Source organism: Typopeltis vanoorti, chromosome 18, assembly GCF_054136105.1.
Source record: "Typopeltis vanoorti isolate ZY-2024b chromosome 18, IOZ_Tvanoo_1.0, whole genome shotgun sequence".
NCBI classification, from domain to species: Eukaryota; Metazoa; Arthropoda; class Arachnida; order Uropygi; family Thelyphonidae; genus Typopeltis; species Typopeltis vanoorti.
The window spans coordinates 111,403,712-111,426,372 of record NC_143566.1 but is presented as its reverse complement, the minus strand read 5'-3'; the positions used below and the strand labels follow the sequence as shown (position 1 = coordinate 111,426,372).

General features: G+C 35.8%; 1 protein-coding gene across 1 annotated transcript in view; it reads left to right on the top strand.

Moving 5' to 3' along the window:
- LOC150097074 (uncharacterized) overlaps positions 1-22,661 on the top strand; it is a 376,162-nt gene that overhangs the window by 341,538 nt on the left and 11,963 nt on the right. The window contains exon 17 of the mRNA XM_090408120.1: positions 2,853-2,966. Coding sequence (XP_090264246.1) covers positions 2,853-2,966 — 114 coding nt within the window. The remainder of the gene's footprint in view (positions 1-2,852; positions 2,967-22,661) is intronic.

Below are 22,661 nucleotides of genomic sequence, written 5' to 3'. Positions count from 1 at the left end.
AAGCAGGTGCATAATCCTCCTGCCTTGTACTCTGCCAGGTTGTGCCTGGTAGGGAAGGTCCAAATAGTATGTATGTAGGAAGCATATTTGCCATAATGTTGAGGCAACATTATGGCAAGGAAACTGGTCACTCTCTGTATGAATGCTCACTATAGAGTATTTTGCTCTATTCTTTCATCTAACCAAGAACTAAAATGAAACATGCATACGGCAACTGTGACAATGTGATCAAAATCAGTCTCCTTCAAAAACTAATCCTAACAAATAAGCCAAACCCCTAGCAACTCTAACGAACTTCTAGCAAGATGCTTAATTAATTGAAGCATAATGTGAATTATGTTTTAGTTATAATTTTAAATGTTAAAAATATTGACATATTAGGAATTTTGGCAGTGAAAAACTATTAAAAGAAAGGATAATAAATAGTCATTATTGTTTTCAAGTTAGATATTAAAACAGCATTGACATTTAAAACTTAAAAAGTTGAAAAGTGAAAATACACACTCCATCCTGAGCTGCTTTTTATTTTTTGAAATGTTTAACATGTTTCAAGGATGAATATTGTTTGCATTCCTCTCTATAAAGCAACAATACATATTGATTATCCTTTATTTTGTACTACTGTGCTAGATTAGCTAAGTATATATTAATTTAACACCACTATGTTGCTAACCATCAGTGGCTAATTTCTAAATTAAACATTTAAATAATGTTTCATTTAGAGGCCACACTGTTGAGGAATGCAGTCAATAACATGTTTTGCCACCCTTTGCAGCAATAGAGATGGAATTGTAACACATTGTTGAATGCTGACTACAAGTTGCTGATGCTGTTCTGTTGGGATACGTTGCCTTGTATGGACATAACTCTTTCTCTATCATCAATTGCCCCCTTCCTTTTTACCCTTTCTCTCTTCACGAAACACATCATACCCTTCCATCTCTATTACTGTCAGGATGTCATCCTCATCCAACCATGTCTCACTTATTCCAACAGTTTTTGGGTTCAGACTTAATCGATGCAGCCATTTCATTTGCCTTGTTTCTTACGCTTCTAGCATTTGTATACAAACATAACAGCTCATTCTTGGAATCTATAACAAGTTTCACTTATACCACTTATTATTTTTCAAATCCAACTGTTTTCCATTGATCCCAGGTTATCCTTCCCTTTCTGTCTACACATGCATTCACATTCTCTTGGAGCATCAACCTTTCTCACACTGTATTCCCCTGTCCACTCTGAGCCTTCCCATTTCTCTGTTTGTCTTGCACTCGTGTTCTCATTCTCTAAACTCATGCTACCCATTTCTTCATTCATAGCCACCACTACAATCACTCCTTCTTTACTCTCCTGCTCTTTTATGTTGCTTCTTACTTGATCAGATTCATTCTCTCCACTAATTTCTCTACCTTCCAATATCAGTCTCTCCCTCTCTCTCTCTCTCTAAGCAACTCACACTAAAACCATTCAAATGCAGTTCATCACTCTTGTATAGTTCAATTTATCCTTCAAACTCATTCTGCACATTAACAAACTGCACTCCCCTTTCTCTTCTCACATTTCTGCTAATCACAATCTTTGCTCTCTGCCTCATTTCATTATTGTCATACCTGGGCAACACATTGACTACCTTTCCTTTCACACTATAATCTTTTATCCTTCTCAAATATCCTTATATTTATACCAGTTATTTGTATATATGCACTACCTGTCTCATTTATCTTGTCTACACAAATATGTATTATATTTATTGATGTTATGTCTATTTTTTTATTATGTCATATGCTAAATAAATAAATATCCTTCTCAAAAACATCCTGATATCCAATCTTATGTGTTCCTTGTTCCCAGTCAAGTCATTTGTTCCTATTACCACTACCAATTCTTTTGCTCGCTTACTCCTCATATCCAATGCCTCAATCACTATTCATTTTACCTCCAGGAAAACAAACTTCATGCATCTTCTCGCTTACCACACCTCTAATAATTGAATCTCCATACTATGCCACTCACAGGTCTTTCATACTGGCATCACTCATTTTCATCTCCTTCACTCTTCCATACATATCTCCAATTCTCTTCATTCTGCATCCATTTCATCTCTTGCCTCATCTTAACTAACTCAGCTTTCAAATCTTGCATCATTGTTTTGCTCTCATTCATTCTCTCAATTTTATTGCCAGCCATACATGTTTGTTCACTGTCAATGCCACTCACCACTTACCTTTAATTGCACTCTGTTTTTCAACTTTTGCTACATTTGTATCACTTTCATCATTCTTACTACCATCAGTTGTTAAGTTCATCGGATCGCTCATTTGTTTTTTCAAACTTTTTTTACCAATTTTTTGCTGCTCTTTTATGCCGCCCCTCTTTGCTATCAGATGAGTACTCCTCCTCCTCGTGCCATTCTCACTACTAACACTTTCAGTTACCAGTACGTTACTGCTCATCAAGTCCTCATTGAGAACACATTTTGCATTCACCCTCCTTCCATGTACATTTTCTTCAGTTATTATTCTATTTCATGTATATTTATTTTAATTCTCACTTAGGCCTTCACTGTTTACTTGTGATATTATAATACACCTCTATGATCTTCTCTATCTCTCTTGAAGTGAAATGTATATACCTAGTTGTAGCATTAAGAAATATGTCCTGAGAAATAACCTTGTTTATTCACCTAAATTTTGTGAACTACCAACATTTCTTTTCAAACAGAATTCCAAGGTACAAGATTCTCTGAAAATTTTAAGATTTAAAATTACAATTAAAATTTTAATTTAAAGTTCTTAAATTATTTAATTTCACAATTCTGTAAAATGAGTTCAATGCACTTTTTTTTTTAGGGAGATGGACTTCCATTGCTTCACAGAGCTGTCTTATTCAATCACTCACACATAGTGGAAGCCATCCTTCATCAAAAGCCTATGGGACAGTCCATAGATACATTATTTGATCAGGTAATCAACATAAACCATGATATAATACAGTTTTGAAGAAGCCATAATTTTTTTTAAGTATACATCTCGACTAAACAAGTTTGAAAATGACATGAGATAATCATGAAAGAAAGATGCATTTCATAATAGCTTGAATGTTCACATCATTCATTATCACAACAACTCAATCCAGAGTCATTTTTGGCTTAGGTATACAGTTTTACATTTATAAAATATGATTTAGTATATTGGGATTTTATCATCATCATCAAATTCCTGACATGTACCCTCAAGAGGTGTACAGGATATGATAGTACTACATGAAAAACTTACATCACCACTAACTTCCTATCTACAGTTTTACTCCAAATCAATCTTTACCTGTCAAGACTACACCATTATCAGATCTTATAATTCTATCTTCTCAGGCACTTTTACTGTATCAGTCCACTTATATCTTGGTCTTCTTCAGGGTCTTTTTTCCTGCCAACCTGGCAGAGAACACTTGTTTTGCTAATCTTTCCTTCCTCTCCTATTCTGTTTAAGTGACCATTTCATTGTTAGTCCAGGAATGTGGATGCTAAGAGTGTCAAGTTCTTTCCTAAATATCCTTGTTTTTAATATGATATTGCCATTGATGCCATCTGTTGATGCCCATAATCATTCTCAGGACTCTCATATCTGCGGTCTGTAGTCTTTGGTCAAGTGTTTTGCTGATGAAGGCTCTCAGATCCATAAGTTAAAATTGACTTCAACACTGTCTTGTATACAATTAATTTAGTGTTTTAACTAATTTCTCTCTTATTCCATATAAATTTATTCAGTTGACTTTCTACCATACCAGCTTTGTTGATTCTGTTGTCTATTTCTGTATTTAATTTACCATCTTCATTAAAAATTGTGTCTAAGTAGCTGAAATGTTTTACTTGTTCTATAGGTTCCCATTCACAATGCAGTTGATATTTTAAATGCTTCTGCCTATTTTCATTGTCTTTGTCTTGTTATTGCTAACCTTCATACCATATTACAACAGTTATTCAATTAAGTCAATGCTTCTTGCAGATTTGTACTTGATTTATTTAGAAATATAACATCATCTGCATAAAGTAAGCTGAGAAACATCTCCAATTTTGATATCAAGTTTAATACCACTTTCCTTCATAACATGATCCATATAGATAATGAGTAACAGAGGGGATAATGTACATCCTTGTCTGACACCAGATTTAACATTAAACCATCTTCCTTACTTCCTTCAATATTAACTGCTAACTTACAACTCAAATAAAGACAAAGTATTGCTTGATATAATGCATCATTGACACCATAGAACTGTAGCATTTTAAATAACGTTTCTCTTGGCACCTTGTCATATGCCTTTTCCAGATCTACAAAACTTAAATACAGATCTTTGTTATATTCCCATGATTTTTCAACTGTTTGTTGTAAAGTGAAATTCTGATCCTGACAGCCTCTATTTCGAAAGCCTGCATCCAGCTTGTTCATCACCAAGCTTCCCTTTCACAATCCTTCTCAACCATTTCTCAATTATACTTACATAAATCTTACAAGGAACACTCAGTAGGAAAATATTTCTGGAATTCTTCTCACATTCAGTTTTATTTCCCTTTTTATATATGGGTACTATGAGAGCTCTTCTCCAATCATCGGGAATTCATCCATCTGTCCAGGCCATCTGAACTATGGAGTGCAGCCACTTTTATACCTCCATCCTTTAGTATTTCTGGTCAAATAATATCTACTCCTGCTGCCTTTCCACATTTCAGGCTTTTGATGGCTTTTTCTTCTTCAAGTATGGATATGTATTCCTGATTGCATGTCTGTTGAGGGGTTTTTTACAACTATGCTAAATGATTGTTTCATTTAGCAATTTTTCAAAGTAATTACTCATACATCAAGAATATCTTTTTTTCCTGTTTTTCTGTCACCTTTGACATCTCTAATTCCTTTTACAGCATTCTTTCCTTCATTTCTGAGCTTCTTCAATACCCTCCAGAATATCTTGCCACCTTCTTGATATTTATTTTCTGTGTTCTTACCAAAGTCTTCCCATGACTTTTGTTTAGCTAGTGTTGTACACACTGTTTAGCTTTCTTACATTTGTCTCTGTATTCTCTAAGAGCACAAGCGGATTTATTTGCCAGGAACTTTTGATATGCTTTCTTTTTTTCCTTCACTGACTCTTTAGCGTCCTGTGTCCACCATGGAGTTCTAATTTTTCTATCCTTGCAGACAACCTTACCACATGCCTCTCTGGCTGAATCGATCAAGGTTTGGTTCCTGTTCCAAAACTCTCATTTTTTCTTAAATAATGTTTGTGTATTTTCGTCTACAGCTCACATCTGAGAGCTGCTCAACTTTTATTCGCTTTAAAACTTTTTTACATGTTCTTCTTTTCAATATATGAAATTCAGTTTTACCCTGCTCAAAACTAAATGGTGATCACTCCCAATTTCAAATCCCCTGTATGCTCTAGTGTCTTGTACCAGTGGGAATACATCACCATCAACAATAACATAGTCAATGAGACTTTTCTTATTCCTTGCCTCTTTTCTGCATGTGAATTTATGCATATTGTTATGTTGGAGCATGGTGTTAGTAATAACCAGTCCATGTCCTGAGCAGAAATCCAATAGGTATTTGCCATTATTATTAGCTTTGCTGTTTTCTCCAAATTTTCTCAAAATATTTCTCTATGTCTGACAATTGCACTCTGTTATTTAGATCCCCAACAAGGACCAACTTTTTCTTTTTCATTGTGTCAATTGCTTTCTTTAAAGCTCAAAAAATTCCTCCTCTTCTACCTTAGTAGAACCTTCTGTGGGACCATAGGCACAAGTAAGTCTCATTGTCCAGTTCCCCATTCTGATATTTGTCCACATCACTGTACTTGATATTCCTGCCATTTAAGAAGATTAGCCTTGTATTTAGTGTTGAATACTATAACTACTCCTTCTTTTCCTTGATTGTCATTGCCTGAATTTAATATTTTAGTCTCTTTATTACAGTCTCTCATGGGTGGGACGACATCAAAATTAGAAAATGCTTTTACTCAAAATCCAATATTACTATAATAGTATCCAAACTAAACATCTGTTGTGCAACAATTCCTCTAGCGATGAGACTGTAATTTAAAAAAAATTCAATTTATTGTGTAATATATTATGAGTATTGCTGAATGATTTCCTTATAGATGATATTAGTAAGATCATGTAAGTGACTTACTTTTGTTTAACAGATTATTATTATTATTATTATTATTATTATTATTATTATTATTATTATTATTATTATGTGACACCTCCAGGGAGTCCAAAGACTCATCGAAGGAGAGTGTGCCACCAGCATCAAACGATTGAAACCCTTCCAACTACTAACCGCCATCAAACTTGCTTGCCTTTTTGAGTGAGCCATTAGTAGCAGAGGCTCTACAATCAACCAACCTTTGCTGGCAAATAACTTATGTACCTGCCAGGGAATATGTTTGAAGGTTTTCTTCTAAATATCATAACATTATTTAAATTTAGCATCTTTTCTGACCAGTTCCTCATGATAGAAAAACTTCCATTTACCAAATTGCCTAAAGAATGAATTCTAGATGAAGGGGGAATCCTTTCCGGATTGAAACATGTGTCTTTTGGAAAAATCATCCCTACTGGTCTTTAAATCCAATATTAACTAGGTATTAAATTGTATCTTCTTAAACTTTCTCTCCATCCATGGTACTAATATGCTACAAGATAAACAACTGCTTGTTCGTTTGTTTTTATAGCATATTAGTCTATAGCCTATTATTACCAATGGACAAAAATCATCCCACCACTGCCAAGTTATATTTGCCACCTATTTGATTGAGTGGTTAGTCTATCTACTCTCCAACCTGCAGGCTGCTTGTTCGAATACCTCTGTGGGCATTGATGTTTGTAATTGTCTTTAAGCGGGAGATGAAGTTTATCATCCTGTGCAAGACTGCTTACCACCCCACTTATTGGAAGCCTAAAGTGGCTTGAAAAAAGTTCCATGTTTGGTCTCTAGAACAAGGTATCTGGACTAGGTAAAAATAAATAAAAATAAAGATAAATTTATAAAAGCAATCAAACATAGGGGGGGGGGGAATCCTTAGCCCACCCCCATGGTATGAATGTACTACAGGTTCACACATAAACCTTTCATGGTTGGGATGACATCAAAATTAAAATATGCTTTTACTCAAAATCCAATATTACTATAATAGTATCCAAACTGAACATCTGTTGTGCAACAATTCCTCATGATAAAAACCTTCCACTTTTCACTTTGCCTAAAAGAGCAGAGATTGTAATTCTTCCAAAATAGAAACTGAACTAGTATCTGCTAGCAAGGTTGCAGATTGATCTAAAATTTTACCATTCATGTTATTTACTTGATTATAAAGCAAAATTAAATTATTTCATGGGGAAGAGAGAGAGAAGGAGGAAGGGAGGTTTGGATTGTTTGATTCTTTTCTAATATTTGAAATATTTGAATCTTTTTGAATAATTTCAAAACAGTTTTGCCACAGATTGAGAGTATTGTATTTTTTAATGATATTACCATTAAATTTATTGATTCTTCAAATTAAAGTTTGAAAGCAATGATTTTACATTTTGGAAATATTCTTTTGTCCTAATTACACAACGAATAATCATAAATCTGAGTACTATTCATTCTTTTACACAAATCTTCACTGATATCCCATTCAATCCCACTGCCCTGTTTGAATCCAGCTGTTGCAACAGTTTTGTCTTATTTATTTATTATTTATTTGTATGATGATATAACGGCCATGAGTCCCCTTTTACGGGGAAGTATGGCACCATCTCAATCTCCCCAAATTTTATCCGGGCTCAGGACCGGCATAGCTAACGAAATCAGGTCTATGGCTGGGTCTTTTTCCTGACTGTAATCCGTGTGTTCTGATTTGCCTGCTTACAGGAGGAAAAACCCCAGATAAACTGGGGAGAAAAACCCTGCTGTCTATGCCCAAGACCGGCTAAGCTGGCTATGTCTGAGAAAGATCCCTAAGCTCCTCACATCATCGACAAGAATCAAACCCAGGACACTCCTTCCCAGGCATATGGTTGCAAAGCGCATAACCACTAGGCTAACTGTGCGGAGTTTTGTCTTTATCTAGTTCCACCTCAGCACCCAGACAGTTAATGGATCTGCCTGCGATGTTATAACTGAAGTGATTGCTTAACAACTCTGTTATTTCTAAAGCATCCAATACTTTTGTTATGGTTTGGGTTTACTTCGTTATATTATTACTCGTCTTACTTTTTGGTTCCCTATTTGTATTATCTTTATTGTACTCCTATGTCGACTGCGCTACTGTTATATCTTTTATCTAGCCATTGTTATATCTTATACTTTCTTTTCTTATTTTGCTTTACTACTATCATTATTCTATATTCCTGTATATCAGAATTTCGTTTCCGACAAATTTATTTATGGTTGACTGCGCCAGCCGGTAACTAGTTATTGATACTTAATGCTAGAGGGATAGGGCTGGTTCGAGGTTTAGAGATACAGGAGGAGAGTGTGTTTCAGATACTGAGTACTCTGGATGTCAGTAAAGCTTTGGGACTAGATGGTATTTCACCACGAGTTTTGAGAGAATGTGCCAGGGAACTGACAGTACCTTTAACCTGGCTTTTCAATAAAAGTCTGGCTTCGGCAAAGGTGCCCAGGGAATGGAAGGAGGATAAGATAGTGCCATTGCATAAGGGTGGTAACAGACTGGAAGTGTCTAATTATAGGCCAGTCTGTGTGTCATCAGTAGTTAAGATCTTGGAGAAAGTAGTGAGGGACCGTATACAACATTGGGCAGATGAGGGTAATGTTATCTGTGAGAGTCAACATGAATTTGTGAAAGGGCGCTCTTGTTTTAGCAATATGCTAGCCTTTTATAATAAAGTTACAAGAATATTAGATGAGGGAAAGGCATGTACTGCAATTTTCTTAGACTTAGCAAAGGCATTTGACTGGGTGCCACATGATAAGCTGATATTTAAGTTGCAGCACATGGGTCTGGATGTCAGATTGGTCAACTGGATTCAGGATTGGCTGTCTGATAGGTATCAGAGAGTTGTGTATGGTGGAACAGTTTCCAGGAAGCAGAGGGTTACAAGTGGGGTCCTACAGGGCTCAGTACTAGGACCTATATTGTTTAACCTTTATATCAATGACATTGCCAGTGGATTACAAGGGTATATTCAGTTGTTTGCGGATGATGCGAAGCTGGGAAGGATTATTAGTAATAGTGCAGATGTGGTAGCCCTGCAAGAGGATTTAAATAAGCTAGATAGATAGATGGGCATATGAATGGGGGTATTAGTTTAATGCAGCAAAATGTAAGGTCTTGAGGTTTGGGAAACATCGATGGGATGCTGCATACTCTATGGGAGGAGTTATACTGGAGGAAGTAGGGGAGACAAGAGATCTGGGGTTGATAATTGATAGAAACCTGAAGTTTAGACGACATATTGCAAAGGTGGTGAAGGTAACACAGAGGATTGCTGCAATTATGAGAAGGACACTGACCTGCAGAGATAAGATGGTTATCATTCCATTGTATAAGTCTCTGATCAGACCACACTTCGACTATTGTTCTCAGATTTGGTCTCCAGGATTTGAAGGGGATGAATTAACTGTGGAAGGGATACAAAGACGGATGACAAAGATGGTTTCAGCACTGTACAAGGATAGTTACGAGGATCGGCTGAGGGAATGTGGACTGCAGAGTTTGGTGGATAGAAGAAGGAGAGGTGATATGATTGAGACTTTTAAACTGTTGAGAGGTGGTTACAGGGTTGACACTGGAGAGTTCTTTCACTTGGTTGAACAGCGGGAAGGAGTGATGACAAGAGGCCATCCCTGGAAGTTATGAAAGGAAACTGAGCAAGAGGGTAAGGAGTGGTTTCTTTGTGTGGAGGGTGGTTGAACCGTGGAATGCATTGCCTGATGGAGTGGTGGGAGCGAGAACGGTCAATGAGTTTAAGGAGTGGTATGATAGACTTTGTGTTTCTTAGGGGGGGCGGACCTCCCCTCGATGAGTCTTGACAGACTTTATGTTCTTAGGAAGGACCTCCCATGATAAGTCTTTCGACTCCATGGAGGCCTGAATAATAATAATAATAATAATAATAATCTTGGTAACATTAGTTAACATAGGGATCACATGGTGTGCAGTTGTGGCTCCCCTCTCTACCTTGCATAAAATGTTCCCCCTCACTCACATAGGTCCGAACTTTATTATAAGTAGGGCAGTCTCAAACAACAGAACTTATAAACTTTGGTTTAAAATAATACATTTATTATAGCACAAGAAAAGATACATTTCAATTAGACATTCTAAGTATACATGAAATAATAACTTCATTACTAAATTATCTGCTTGTTCAGAATTGAAACTCTAAATCCCCCCTTTCTAAGATTAAGTGATCCAAAATTTCATCTACTAAGCTTAAGTATTTCAACTAGATGTCTCTGCATTACCATTAAGCTCAAACTCAATCCATCTTTACAGAATTAATCAATATTCATTCTCTATGTAAAATTAGAAGTAAGGTTTACACATGGCATATCGCATTCACACTAATTTGAACTCTAACATGGAGGATGAAGTTCAACTCTGTAAAGTTTCTATACCCCACACTTTAAGTGTAAGTCAGACTTACATTCAATACTACAACTATCAGCTTCTTTCAAGCAAACTGTTCAAAAGTCATGTTTCCCTTTTGGTACAATTTTAGAATAGCACAAGTCTTCTAACAGACAATTAGTCCAACACAGTCACTGAGGCACTGAGAGCAAACATATGCATGGAATTCTTCAATCCTTTGTCCCCCTTTTCTTCTTTGCATTTTACAATTATATAAGATGGATAAAAATACTGTACTTTACCATCTTGTCTTTACTAGTGAGGGTTCCGTGACTTCCCCACGAGCTCATTTCAGATATGGCAAGACTTCCGTATTCATCAGTCACTCGCTTCCCTGGCTGCTGCGACTTACTTATTTCTTCTTCGAAGGTTGTCCTTTGCTGTCTTTACATTGGTGTCGTTTACCAATGGCTCCTTATTGGAAATCTGGCTTCATTCGACAGGTAGCTTTGTTCGTCTCGGTTGTAACAGCAACAGGAGATAGTTGCTGGTCGCCGGCGACAAGCTTCCTCAGCCATCCAGGCTCGAACGGGAACACAGGAACAGAAAAACAAGAGACTGTTTGAACCACGAGCCACTCCTTATATCCTCCTGGCGAGCGCCCTCTTTCACTGTCTACGTCATACACTTAGCTATAGCCGATTGGTTAGTTACCGGTGAGGTCATATTCTTATCTGGGCATCTATCTTTACAGAACTATCGTGGCAGGGATTACCGGGTGACTTTGCGGGGTTTTTTTTTTTTTTTGCTGTCATTGACTATCACGTGCTATTGATTGGTTACTTTAACTCTGAATTGTTTAACATAATTTTCCCTGTATTGGGCATGATTCTAAAACACAGTTTTTAGCTTATTTTACAACAATATTTTTAATTGAGTTGACATACCTTTGGATCACAATATGTTCAGTACTTCCTCACCCCTGTTCTTGGAAGTATAAGCATGTCCTTTCCTTAAGTTTCTATTCTCTCATGTTGGGTCCGAAACAAATGGCCTACGGATAGTGGACCAGTTATTTCCAACACAACACTTTCTTACCTTCTACATTCACTAAGGTTATTCTTCCATGGTCATTTTATCTTTTATTTGTCATAATGCAAAAAATTCTCTGACTTCCTTTTGCTTGTAAGGCAATTTTTTTTTTATATATCAATCCTAGCAAGAGATCTCAAGTCTTATAACAAAATAGTGCCTGTGTATGGGCAAGTGATCTGAATAAAGAAAGAATCTGTTAATGTGTTTCTTGAAGAATAGGAGATAATACACATTGGTGAAAATGGTATCGGAAAGACTGTTCCAAAGAACAGAGATATCTCGAATGAAAGAAGAAGATAATAACTTGATTTTATGAGTTTGGAGCTGAACAGTATATGGATTTTAACGAGCAGCTGCTGGTTGGAGGAATGGTGGTGGCCAATTCAGTGAGCAGCATCCACTGAAATACTTATAGAAGAGACAATGAATGCAGACTGTGTAGGACAGCGCATTTGTGAAAAAACAGTTGGAGGGAGTCAATGAGGGGAAGGAGAAACCTCTATTAAGCAAATAGCTCTCTTCTGGACATAGTCAACATTCTGAAGGAGGTTTTAGGCATGCCACCCCAGATGTGAGTACAGTATTCTAAAGTTGGCCAGATTTGGGATTTATAAATTATTGTTTAGAAGAGAAAAGAATACCAATTTTTGTGAAAGGTGAAAGAGAATATGGACATGATGTGTTTATGCCAGAATGAGTTAGATATGAAAGTCATCCCAAAAAGAATAAACTGAAAAATTATCTTGGTCAGTGAGTTGGAATATTATCAAAACTGATGGAGAGTGAAGCATGGCCTTTCTTCTGCAAAATAAAGTGGGACTACATTTTGGTATCATTAAGATTTACTCTAATAAATTATCTTCATGCCATAAATTATGTACTCGCTCTCCAACTGACAGGTTGTGGGTTCGAATCCCACTGTGGGCATAGATGTTTGTGATTGTCTTTAGGTGAGAGATGAATTTCATTGTCTAGTGTGAGACCACCACCCAACTGATTGGGACTTGGAAACCCTAAGTGGCTTGAAAAAGTTCCATGTTTGGTCTCTAGAGCAGTTTCCTGACTGTGTAGAAATAAATAAAAATATTACAAAAATATATATATAAAAGTTGATAAAAATGGGGAAAAAACCTTTCATGATAACCTTTCATGGGTGGGAAGAGCATAAAAAATACATACATACATCTTCAAGGCCCACCTTTCCTAATTGGATTGTGGGGACAACAGCTGCAAGAGGAACTTCCAATGGTCACGATCCTCTGCCACCAAGCTCAGGTATTCTGGGATTCCCAAACGTGTCCACCCAAGGTTTTGGATATAATCTATCCAGCGAGTCCTTGGCCTTCCACCCTCTGGCTTGGCAAAGCGAGCCTGCTGAGGCAGCCTCTCTTGTGGCATTCTGACCAGGTGCCCATACCAACGTAACTGTGATCTCTCAACACGGAGAAACAGTGGTTGAGTATTTAGGGTTTCCCGAATTGCAGAGCTTCTGACTCTGTCAAGTCTTGTCAGCCCCGCAACCCCTCAAAGGAACTTCATTTCAGCCGCTTGAATTCGTGTCTGCATTCTTTCGGTCATTACCCAACTCTCGTGACCATAGGTGAGGATGGGGACATAGACAGCTTTGCCTTTTGGCTTAACTCCCACTTCAATACTACCAAACGGCCAAGCTCCTGCAATATTGAGCTTGCGAAGCCAATTTGAGTATCTAGCTCTATGTCCCACTTTCCATCATTCGTGAATATGGACCCAAGGTATTTAAACTTCTCCACTTGCCTCATTGGGACTCCGCTTACATGTAAAGTACACTGGGATGGTTGTCTTGAGACCACAAATGTTTCAGTTTTGGCCACACTGATCTTCATTCCGGCGTCTGCACAAACCTATCCAGGATCCGTTGGAGGTCATCTGTGGAAGAGCTAAGCAGAACTAGGTCATCTGCAAAAAAGCAGGCGTCCAATGCTACATCTTCCAATTCTAACACACTCACTGCCTTGGCTGTGCCTATCAGTCCAGTCCATAAATATTATGAAAAGGAGGGGTGACAGAACACACCCTTGGCGGAGACCAACGGACACTGTGAAAGGTTCAGACTTTGTGCTGTTTACCCTGACACAAACTCTGGGCATTCATACAGGGACTTGATGACAGCTAATAGTTGGCCATCCACTCCATACTCCTGTACTACTTGCCAAAGCTCATCCCAAGGAACCGAGTCATATGCCTTCTCCAAGTCCACAAAACGTGTGGACATTCTTGTCATATTCCCAAGATTTCTCAAAAAATTGCCTTAAAGTGAAGATTTGGTCAGTTGTGCTTCTACCATAAAAAATATGAAATATGAAAAAATAGCATAAAAAATAAAAATTTGAGAATGGATAGAAAATTGATATTTAAGGCATTGGCTATAGAAGATCATGAAGCTTGAGTCATCTGCATACTACAAAGTTTTGTGAATGATAAGGAATTGGAATAGAGTGTACTCCCATCAGCTGACTACTTTTCATAGTCTGATTTTGCTTTCCTGTTTTCCATAGATGTCATTTTTATAGCTTGCTTTTTATAGTGCTCCTAGCTTTGGATCCACAACAAATTTTTTTTCCATACAGCTCTGTTTTTTCAGTCTTATTCCATTTAATACCTGCATGATTTATTCTCTTGATTCTATGAGTATAATTAGTTGTGACTGCCTTCAAACATCCTTTTACTACTTTCCATGCACTGATGATTACTCTACTGCAGTTTTTCGTGCCAGGATGTTGCTTCCGGATGTTGTAGTCAGTCACAATTACCCATCCTATAGTTCAACATATATATATATATATATATATATATATCCATTGTCTGTCATGATCACCTGCCAATAGTTCAACATACAGGGCCAGTTCTAATAGGTATGCAGGGCATGCGTGCATGCAGGCGGCCGATGGAATAAATTCGATATAGCCAATAGTTAATTTAAAAATATTGGTGATGAAATAGGAACGTAACATCGTTAAAACTTATACCGGTACTAACTTCGAAATATCTTCTTTGGGTTTCATTCTCTATCTCTTTAAAAACCTCACTCAACAAGGAATGTTCATTCAAGGAAACCATAGTTTTCTCCTAGTTTTTTGCTACTAAAAATACGTAATTGGGAAAAAAATGGAATTACAATTTTTTTTTTTTTCTAGTACCTGTTATTAAAATATAACCCTGTGTGGTGACCAGGGTTAAAGAATAGTCCCAATGTAGCCCATGCATGTTGTAAAAGGCGACTAAAATGGGTACCCAGTACTCGGGGGTATAGCCGGGTTCCTTCTTGTAAGGTTGGGCGCATGGCTAACAACCCTGTCCTGTAAAAACTCATTTGTTAAGAAAGTTAAAAGTAAAATTAGCCAGAAGGACTTTGCAGGACAACAGAAAAAGGATTATGAATATTGGTTTGGAAGCTGGAATGTCTTGAGCCTGAACAGACCAGGAACATTGAAGAGAGTGTGTGAGAAACTACAGAGATACAGAGTGCAAATAACAGCATTACAGGAGGTGAGATGGAAAGGAAGTGGCATATTTGATACCAGAACACATACTATTTTTTACAGTGGAGGAGATCAAAAAGCCTTTGGCACCGCATTTTTGGTTGATAAAAAATAGAAACACTTGGTTCTTGATTTTAGACCAGTAAATAAACGTCTTTGTGTACTGAGAATAAAGTTTAAGATATTCAATATTTCACTTATATGTGCACAAGCACCAACTGAGGACTCTTGTGAAGAAGACAAGATAAATTTCTATGAATTATTGGAGAAGATACATGATCAGGTACCGAAACATGATGTTAAAATGGTTCTAGGTGACATGAATGCCAAAATAGGAAAGGAAGAGACCTTCCGACCAACAATTGGAAGAGATAGTGCACGCAAAGAAAGTAATGAAAATGGCATGAGACTTATTGATTTTGCAAGTAGCAAAAATATGATCATATGTACAACCTGTTTTCCACATAAAAAAGTACATAAAGTTACCTGGAGATCGGCAGATGGAATAACGGAAAATCAGATCAATCATGTGCTGATCGATAGACGACATGCGACAGATATCATTGATGTAAGAAGTTTTAGAGGAGCGGATTGTGATACGGATCATTACTTGTTAAGAATTGAATATAAACAAAGGATAAAAATTAATAAAGTAGGTAGAAGAAAGAGAACACCAAGATATGATGTCCAAAAATTAAAAGATGGAAAAATCAGACAAAAATATATTGAAAGATTGAGAGAAGAAATAAATGAAGAAAATGAGGATGAACATATAAATAATATGACAATAGATAAAAAATGGGAAGGGATCAAGAATAAAATTACTAAAGTGGCTGAAGAAGTCCTGGGATTCAGAAATAATGATAAAAGAAATGAATGGTATGATTTGGAATGTAGAAAATGTGTTGAAGACAGAAATACAGCTTGTCTAAAGATGCTTGGACGAAAAACTCGAACAAATGAGAATGAATATAGAGAAAAATGAAAACAAGCCAAAAAGATGTGTAGAAGAAAGAAACGTGAATGGAAAAAGGCAAGGCTAAATGAAATTGAGATTTTGAAGAATACAGGACAAATTAAGAAAATGTATAATAAGATAAAGGAAATTAAAGGCAGATTTCAACCCAGAACAACTTTCTGCAGAGACCACGAGGGAAACTTGCTCGGTGGAAAGGAGGACATTTTGAAAAGGTGGGCAGAATATTTTGAAGATCTCCTTCAGGATAAAACAAGCTTGGAAAATAACGTTCCAGAAGAAGACAAGTTTAACAAACCCCTGGCAAGTATGGGAAAAGCTGAGACAGAGGAAGCACCAGAATTAAACGAGGTGGAATTAGCCCTAAAGAGAATGAAAAATAATAAAGCACCTGGTAAAGATGGAATACCACTCGAGCTATTAAAATACGATGGGCAATCACTATTAATCAAAATACATAAGTGTTTGTCGAGGTATGGGAAACTGAATCTATGCCTACTGAATGGGACCTGCTATTATCATTCCTATACATAAGAAAAATGACAAGTCTCTGTGCCAAAATTATAGAGGAATATCACTGTTAGCAGTCATTTACAAAATATTTGCAAGCGTACTGGCAACTAGATTGGAACCCTTTATAGAAAAAACACTGGGTGACTACCAATGTGGCTTTAGGTGTGATAGATCAACAACAGACCAGATCTTTACAGTACGAACAATATTGGAGAAATGCTACGAGTTCAATATCAATATGCACCATTTGTTTGTGGACTTAAAACAAGCCTATGATAACATCAATAGAGATAAGCTATTTAAAGTCATGAAGGAATTCCAAATTCCACCTAAACTGATAAGATTAGTTAAAATGACACTCAGAAATACCATGGGTAGAGTGCAAATACAGGGCAAACTCACACCTGAGTTCAGGATTACCAAAGGATTATGACAAGGAGATCAACTATCAACAGTGCTTTTCAGCCTATGCCTTGAAAGGGTAATACGAAATGTAATTATAAACAGAGGTGGAACTATTATGAATAGAAGTCTACAGCTTTTGGCTTTTGCGGATAATGTGGACTGTATTGCAAGGACTGAGAGAAGCCTTAGAGAAGGTTATAGACAAATGAGAGAGGAGGTAAGGAAAATGGGACTACAAACAAACGAAACTAAAACAAAATACTTAATTGTTGCCAGAGATAAACAAAAATTGGGAAACAGCCAAAGTTTCACAGTAGATGAAGAAATCTTTGAACGAGTCCAGCAGTTCAAATATTTGGGTTCAGTAATAACAGAAAGTAATGATATGTCAGTTGAAATTACCTATAGAATAGCTGCTGCAAATAGAACTTATTACAGTATTCAGCCATTATTAAAATCCAATTTGATTTCAATAAAAAGTAAAATCCAGCTATATAAAGTAATCCTCAAACCTGTGCTTTTGTACAGCTGCGAAACATGGACAATGATTCAGAGAGATCAAAACCGATTACAAATTTAGGAACAAAAGGTATTAAGAAAGATCTTTGGCCCAATTAATGAAAATGGACTTTGGAGAGTGAGGAATAACAAAGAAATAATGGAGAAATTCAATGAAGCGGATATTATTACTGAAATAAAGGTGAGAAGACTGAGATGGCTAGGACATGTTCAGCGAATGGGAGATGATAGAGCCATAAGAAAGGTCTTCATGTCTGGACCAGGTGGATCTAGGCCCAGAGGACGACCAAAAAGGAGATGGCTTGACGATGTGGAGGATGATTTAAAGAAAATGGGAGTAAAGAACTGGAGGAGCAAGGCACAGAATTGTGAAGAATGGAAGGCTATCCTGAGACAGGCCCAGGTCCTAAATGGACTGTAATGCCAAGGAGTAGTAGTAAGATAGGCAGATAGACCTGACAGACAGACAGATGGATGGGCAGATCGGATTTTTTTTCGGAATCTGTAAAGAAAGGCTTAAGTCAGTTTGGGTCATTACAACATTTATTTATTCATTCAAAAAGAGAAAAAATAATTTGTGCTTATTATTATTATTATTACCATTATTATTAATGTTTTTTATTATATGCTTTTTATAGATATGTTGGATAGGAAAACTAAACGTCTGTCTGGTGCTTTTTATCACAAAAGAAAAAATGAAAGTGATAAGGAAAAGGAAAAATTATGAGGATCCATACTGAAATATGTAAAGTTAGACAAAGATAACTCAACAACATCAATCACTTCAGAACCTTTTCCAGACATAGGAAAATTCAGACAAATGAAAAGTCTGAATTTCATTCAGAATTGTGCCAAGAGGAAGAGTCAATGCCGAAATCAAGCTGTGGGGATAATTTACAAAGTAGGCCTTCTGGTAATTGTGCTGAATTCATGACAGAATGTGATTATCTTTTAGGTGGACTCTTGATAGATTATGAGTTAGATATTCAAAATATGCATGGACAAGGGTATGATAATGGGGCCAATATGCGTGGCAAGCATAATGGTTTGCAGAACAAAATTAGGAATATAAATCCTAGAGCCTTTTTTGTACCTTGTGCATGAAACATTTCATTTTTTTAACATTTCCAAGAATTGTATATATTTTTCTCTGCATCCCCTTATAGATGGGATATACTGAAAAGCAATATTTCTAAATTGACACTAAAGCCTGTAAGCGATACAAGATGGGAGAACAAAATAAAAGTGGTGTGACCTCTCAGATTGCAATTAAGTGAAGTCTTAAAAAGTTTAAATGATATATTAGCTGATAATTCCAGAGACATGAAAACAAAACACAGCTCAGTGTTTGTTCGATCAGATTGCTTCTTTCAAGTTCATTTGCTCAATTGTTATATGGAATGATATTCTGTCAAAAATTGATGTCGTAAGCAAAATATTGCAGTCTCCTGAATCCAATACAAATGAATCTCTTAATGTTTTGGGTGAGCTCATTAAATTTTTAAGGGCAGCTAGATGCAATGAAGCATTTAATACTTATATTAAAGATGCAGACATCTTAGCTAAAGAAGTAAACATAGTATCTGAATTTCCAGTTGTAAGGAACAGAACTAAAGTTCGCCACTTAGATTATGAAAGTCCAAATGAACTTGATGAAGAAATAAAAAATTCAAAAGAATTGTTCAGAATACAATTTTATCTAGTAATTGGTGATGCTGTACTGCATTAAATTCCATTAAGGAAAGATTTGAAATTCTGAATGAATGTAATAATGTATTTAAATTTCTTTGTGAATTCAGAGAAATGACCAAAGAAAAAATTAAAAAATCTTGTGTTGATTTAGATGTTTTCCCTTCAAATTAATAAAGATGATGAATATATTAAAGATATGGTTTTGAGCTCTTCAATGAGCTGATAATGTACAGAACTTTTAGTGGTGGCAGTGGCATTACAGAAACTGACCCATTAAAAACAGTTCACATATATTGCAAAAAATAACTCGATGTCATCATTTCCAAATCTGTTTATAGCTTTGAGAATTTTTCTCACATTACCCGTTAGTGTAGCATCAGGTGAAAGAAGCTTTTCGAAACTCAAACTCATAAAAAACATATTTAAGAACATCAATGACCCAAGATAGGTTTAGTGATTTAGGATTGTTAGCAATAGAAAAGGATTTGTCTGAAAAATTAGAATTATCAAATGTTATTGATGAATTGGCAAATAAAAAAGCAAGAAGAGCGATGTTCTGATGTAATGATTGCATCTGTTTGGGAAGTTGTACATTTTGCATCTGTTTGATATAATTTATACATTCATTATACTTTTTCTATTTTTATAAAATTAAATTAAATAGCCTACAGTATATAAAATATTTTATGAATTTTCCTTTGTCAATTAGGCTACATTATACTGTCATAAAAACATACTAATAATAATATTCTGGATTATGCTGTAAATTTATTCACGATCTGCATTTAGGGTAAGGCTACACTAGTTGTTTTTTTCCCCGAACAATGTACAGTAGTGAATAGAACATAAGCACAGAATGGTGATGTTCTGTACAATTTTTTCATCAATGTGGCTATCACCATTCTTGCATATGTTGTATTCACTTCTGTACATGTTCGGAAAAAAACACTAGTGTAACCTTACTCTCAGGGATGGACAATTATCTCTAGCACGCAGGCATCTAACAGTCTAAAACCGGCCCTGTCGACATATATCCTTTTTTTTTATTACACATCATTTGCTGCATGCCATGTTAAAACTGCATAATCATCCTTTAGTCAAAGGCAAAACAGCTATTTATATGAGATTCTCAGATGATATTACTGGATCCAATACACTTGCTCATTGAATTTCTTCCATCACATGCTGCTTAAGCTGTTTATAACTATAAATTCTCTTTCCATCATCTTCCATGCTTTTTGTATTTCCAGTCTAATATCTCCATAGTTAAAATTGTCTATAATGATAGTTCTACATGTATCTAACAGACATGTTCATAGTTCTCTTCAGATGACCCTGGTCTGTAGTAGCATCCAGTTTTGTATTGACATCTACCTTACACTAAACAACCTACTGCCTGTATTTACTCAAATTATTTCTACCTCACCAGTTATTTGGTATCTCTACTACTGCTAAATTTAATCATTCTGTTTTTGTAAAAATATCCTCTTCTGTTAGTCAGATTTCACTAATGCCAATAATATTTTGTCTCATATCATTTACCATGTAAAAAAAAATTATTCCCTTTATTGCTGATGATTCTATCAATAGTGAAGTGAATGCAGGCTAATGCATATTCAAGTAACTTTTAAAACCTGACTGGTTCAAATAAGCAGCCTGAGTTGATACATCAACTAAATTCTTGAACCCACTGCTGTTGTCATTTCTTTTCTTCACTGAAAAACTTGTCTCCATTTTCAGTCATCACTTTTATGCTATAATACTTTCTCTTGGTCTTTCTGTCATAACAATCTCTATCTCTAACTTTAATGCATATGCCCAAGCTCTCATGCAGCCACCATATTACACCTAGTTTCCTATCTTATTTACTCCTTCACTGAACAATAATTTCTCCATGCACATAACAAAAATCATTTAACTGTAATCCGTTCTGCTAGAACAAATCCTTTCTACTATCAGAATCTCCATAAATAAACATAGTGTACACCATTTCTCCTGCACAGTCTGTCCATTGAATCATTAAGAATCTAATCACTTGTAATCACGGCATTCTGTCTCAGTTGACTTATGTCATATTTTGGCCACAGGTTCACAGTCATGACTTTTTTACTCTTCTTTTTCACCTCATTCATCAACTCTTTCATATCTTCTCTTATACCATACTTACCTCTTTGGAGCATCATTTTTTACAACTAATAACTAAGCTATGAAAGTTCTAAACTTTCATCAAGGAATGTCTTGATGCACAATCTGATCCTGGAGCGGATACCTGCATTCATGATTTTTCATAATCTGGACAGATTGTAGAATAGCATATATCAAAATTAAAGAACTAAGCAGTATATTAAATTCCTAAAACACAAAAAGTTGACATTTGCAGAATCCTCTGTTCTTAATAACTGCTGAGCACTGGAAGAAGATTAAAGATTCATAAGTATAATTGTAAGTTTAAGAAACTTAGGAAATAATCTGGATTCCTTCCTCCAGATGAGAATCAAGGAAATGCATCTTTGACCAACTTAGATATAGTAGCTAATAACCTGGTAAAAGATTCCATCAGAATATTCTATCATGGGAAAGCAATTCCAAGGAATATCATGTTTCAGTATATTGTTGGGTATGGTTTTAGTTCAGATACAGGTGTGTAAAAAATTGTTGGGACTAGAAGGTGTGTATACAAATGAAAAACAATCTAATTAAATAATTATGTGGTAATTTTTATTAAAATTTGATCTATATATAAGGTATATATTCAACATCCCTTAAAACTGATGATTGATAAAGTAATTCTAAAATCAGATTTGAATTCATTGTACCCAAATTAATAAACAAAATTTAAAAAAATCACCATGTTTTGTGGAAAGGGGAAGGGGGTGATTAAACTGTTGTTCAATGAGAGCTATGAAAGTTCTAAACTTTCATCAAGGAATGTCTTGATGCACAATCTGATCCTGGAGTGGATGCCTGCATTCATGATTTTTCATAATCTGGACAGACTGTAGAATAGCATATATCAAAATTAAAGAACTAAGCAGTATATTAAATTCCTAAAACACAAAAAGTTGACATTTGCAGAATCCTCTGTTCTTAATAACTGCTGAACACTAGAAGAAGATTAAAGATTCATAAGTATAATTGTAAGTTTAAGAAACTTAAGAAACTTTTGCACATTAGGAAATAATGTGCAAAAGCTGTGATGAATGTTCAAGTCCAACCATAATTCATTACAAATTATCATCAACATCATCATCAAATTCCTGCCATGTACCCTCAAGGGGTGTACAGGACATGATAGTACTACATGAAAAAAATTACATTATTACTAACTTCCTATCTACAATTTTCATCCAAAT